This window comes from Fukomys damarensis, unplaced genomic scaffold, assembly GCF_012274545.1.
Source record: "Fukomys damarensis isolate Sample0158 unplaced genomic scaffold, DMR_v1.0_HiC HiC_scaffold_13, whole genome shotgun sequence".
NCBI lineage: Eukaryota > Metazoa > Chordata > Mammalia > Rodentia > Bathyergidae > Fukomys > Fukomys damarensis.
The window spans coordinates 10,281,634-10,283,237 of record NW_022900925.1 but is presented as its reverse complement, the minus strand read 5'-3'; the positions used below and the strand labels follow the sequence as shown (position 1 = coordinate 10,283,237).

General features: G+C 54.5%; 1 protein-coding gene across 6 annotated transcripts in view; it reads right to left on the bottom strand.

The window, feature by feature from the left end:
• The window catches only part of Dlg4 (discs large MAGUK scaffold protein 4), a 25,064-nt gene extending 23,647 nt beyond the window's left edge, over positions 1-1,417 (bottom strand). For all 6 annotated transcript variants that reach the window (XM_010614795.3, XM_010614799.3, XM_010614800.3 and 3 more), the window contains exon 1: positions 1,212-1,417. In XM_010614795.3, coding sequence (XP_010613097.1) covers positions 1,212-1,241 — 30 coding nt within the window. In that variant the 5' untranslated portion in view covers positions 1,242-1,417. The remainder of the gene's footprint in view (positions 1-1,211) is intronic.
• Between the last annotated feature and the right edge of the window lie 187 nt (positions 1,418-1,604).

The window sequence follows — 1,604 nt, the reverse complement described above, 5'->3', positions numbered from 1 at the left end:
AGCTGCCTGCCACCCGCCCAAGCCTCCCTCCACACACCATGCATCCAGCTCTCCAGTCCCAGTGTCTGGAAGCAAAGACCTAGGATTCTGCATCCCAGATGCATCCCAGGAGCCTGCTTGCACTCCCCATCCAAAAATCTCCTTTCCAGGGAACAACCAAATGACACCCTCATAGGAAACCCAGCTACTGACAGCCACCACCTTTAATTCCCAGTAGCCTCTTTACCCTGTAACCTGGGTCATAAGTCCTCAGGGACTCAAATCCAGGTGTCCTTCCCCATCCAGATCCCAAACATCAGGGGCAATAGTCCCCTACATCTGCTCTTTGCCCTCTTTCTTGAGCAGTGCTGGATGCAATAAGAGAGATGGGGATATTGGGCACTTGCCTGGGCCATCCTCAAATTTTACGCCACCCACCACATCCCCCTCCTCAAATTTCCTCTCTCCCTAAACCTCTCAGTGTCCTCAGGAGCTGGCAACCTCAGCTGCTGCAACCTTCTAACTCCCATAGGAATACCCCAAATTCTAACTCCCATAGGAAGTACCCCAAATTCTAACCACATCTGGTCACTTCCCTCAGGTGATTCTGTATTGGGCCCCAGCCCTCTGACAATTCCCAACTCTCTCCACTCTATGACTGAATCCCAAATTAACAGTTCCCTCAAATCAAGAGGACATCCCCAAATGTATCCACAAGGTGCTTGTTCTATATACTCTGAAGGCCCACCTCTTCCCTGCCAGCTGACACTCCAAACCTAATAGGCAACAACCTTTACCCTCATGCCAAGAGCCCCCCAAAATTGAACAAAGCACCTGGAAGCCTTTTTCCCCAGGTTCGTCTTCAAAACCCCCACACGCACATAGCCCACCTTCCCACATACACCAGGAAGACTCCCATGTGAGCCAGTCTTCTCCTGAAATAAGATGCCCTCAGACATCTCCAGTGAACCCCAAAGCCCACCAGGCCCAAAATCATAGAATACCCCAAATTTTCCATTTCTTTACAGGTGCAAAGAGATTGCTCCAGGAGGCACCTGTGGCCAAATCCATCATTTTCTCAAATATGAACCCCAGAACTAAATTATGACCCCCAAATACATTTTACTTCTGACACTCTCACTCCAGGGCCTCTAGCCCAGATAAGGCCTGCCTAACCCCTCCCCACGAATTCATACCCTCCTTTCAATTTATAGCCCCCCCATCATGCTTACCTTGGTTGTCACTATACAGAGACAGTCCATGTTGGGGGGCCTGGCCGCGGCGGCGGGTAAGGGGCTCTGACTTCATTGGAGTTTCGTTCCTCCCCTCGGTGGGTTCTCACCCCTCCCCCCTCCGCACCCCACTTTTGCAGGGGGGGCCAGGATGGGGGGAGGGGTGAGAGGGGAAGGAGGGGGTTGGAGAAGGAAAGGGGAGGGGAGCGTGGGAGGGAGGGGAAGGGGGCCCTAAAAGGGGCTCCCCAATGGAGGGGAGGGGGCTTGGGGAGCACACCCCGATTTTCAGGAGGGGCAGGGGCACCGGGGGCTGACAGCCCCGGAGTTCGGGGGCTGGGGCATGAGCTGGGGTGGGGGAGGGAAACTGGATTTTGGGGGGCCCCGGGGGAGGGG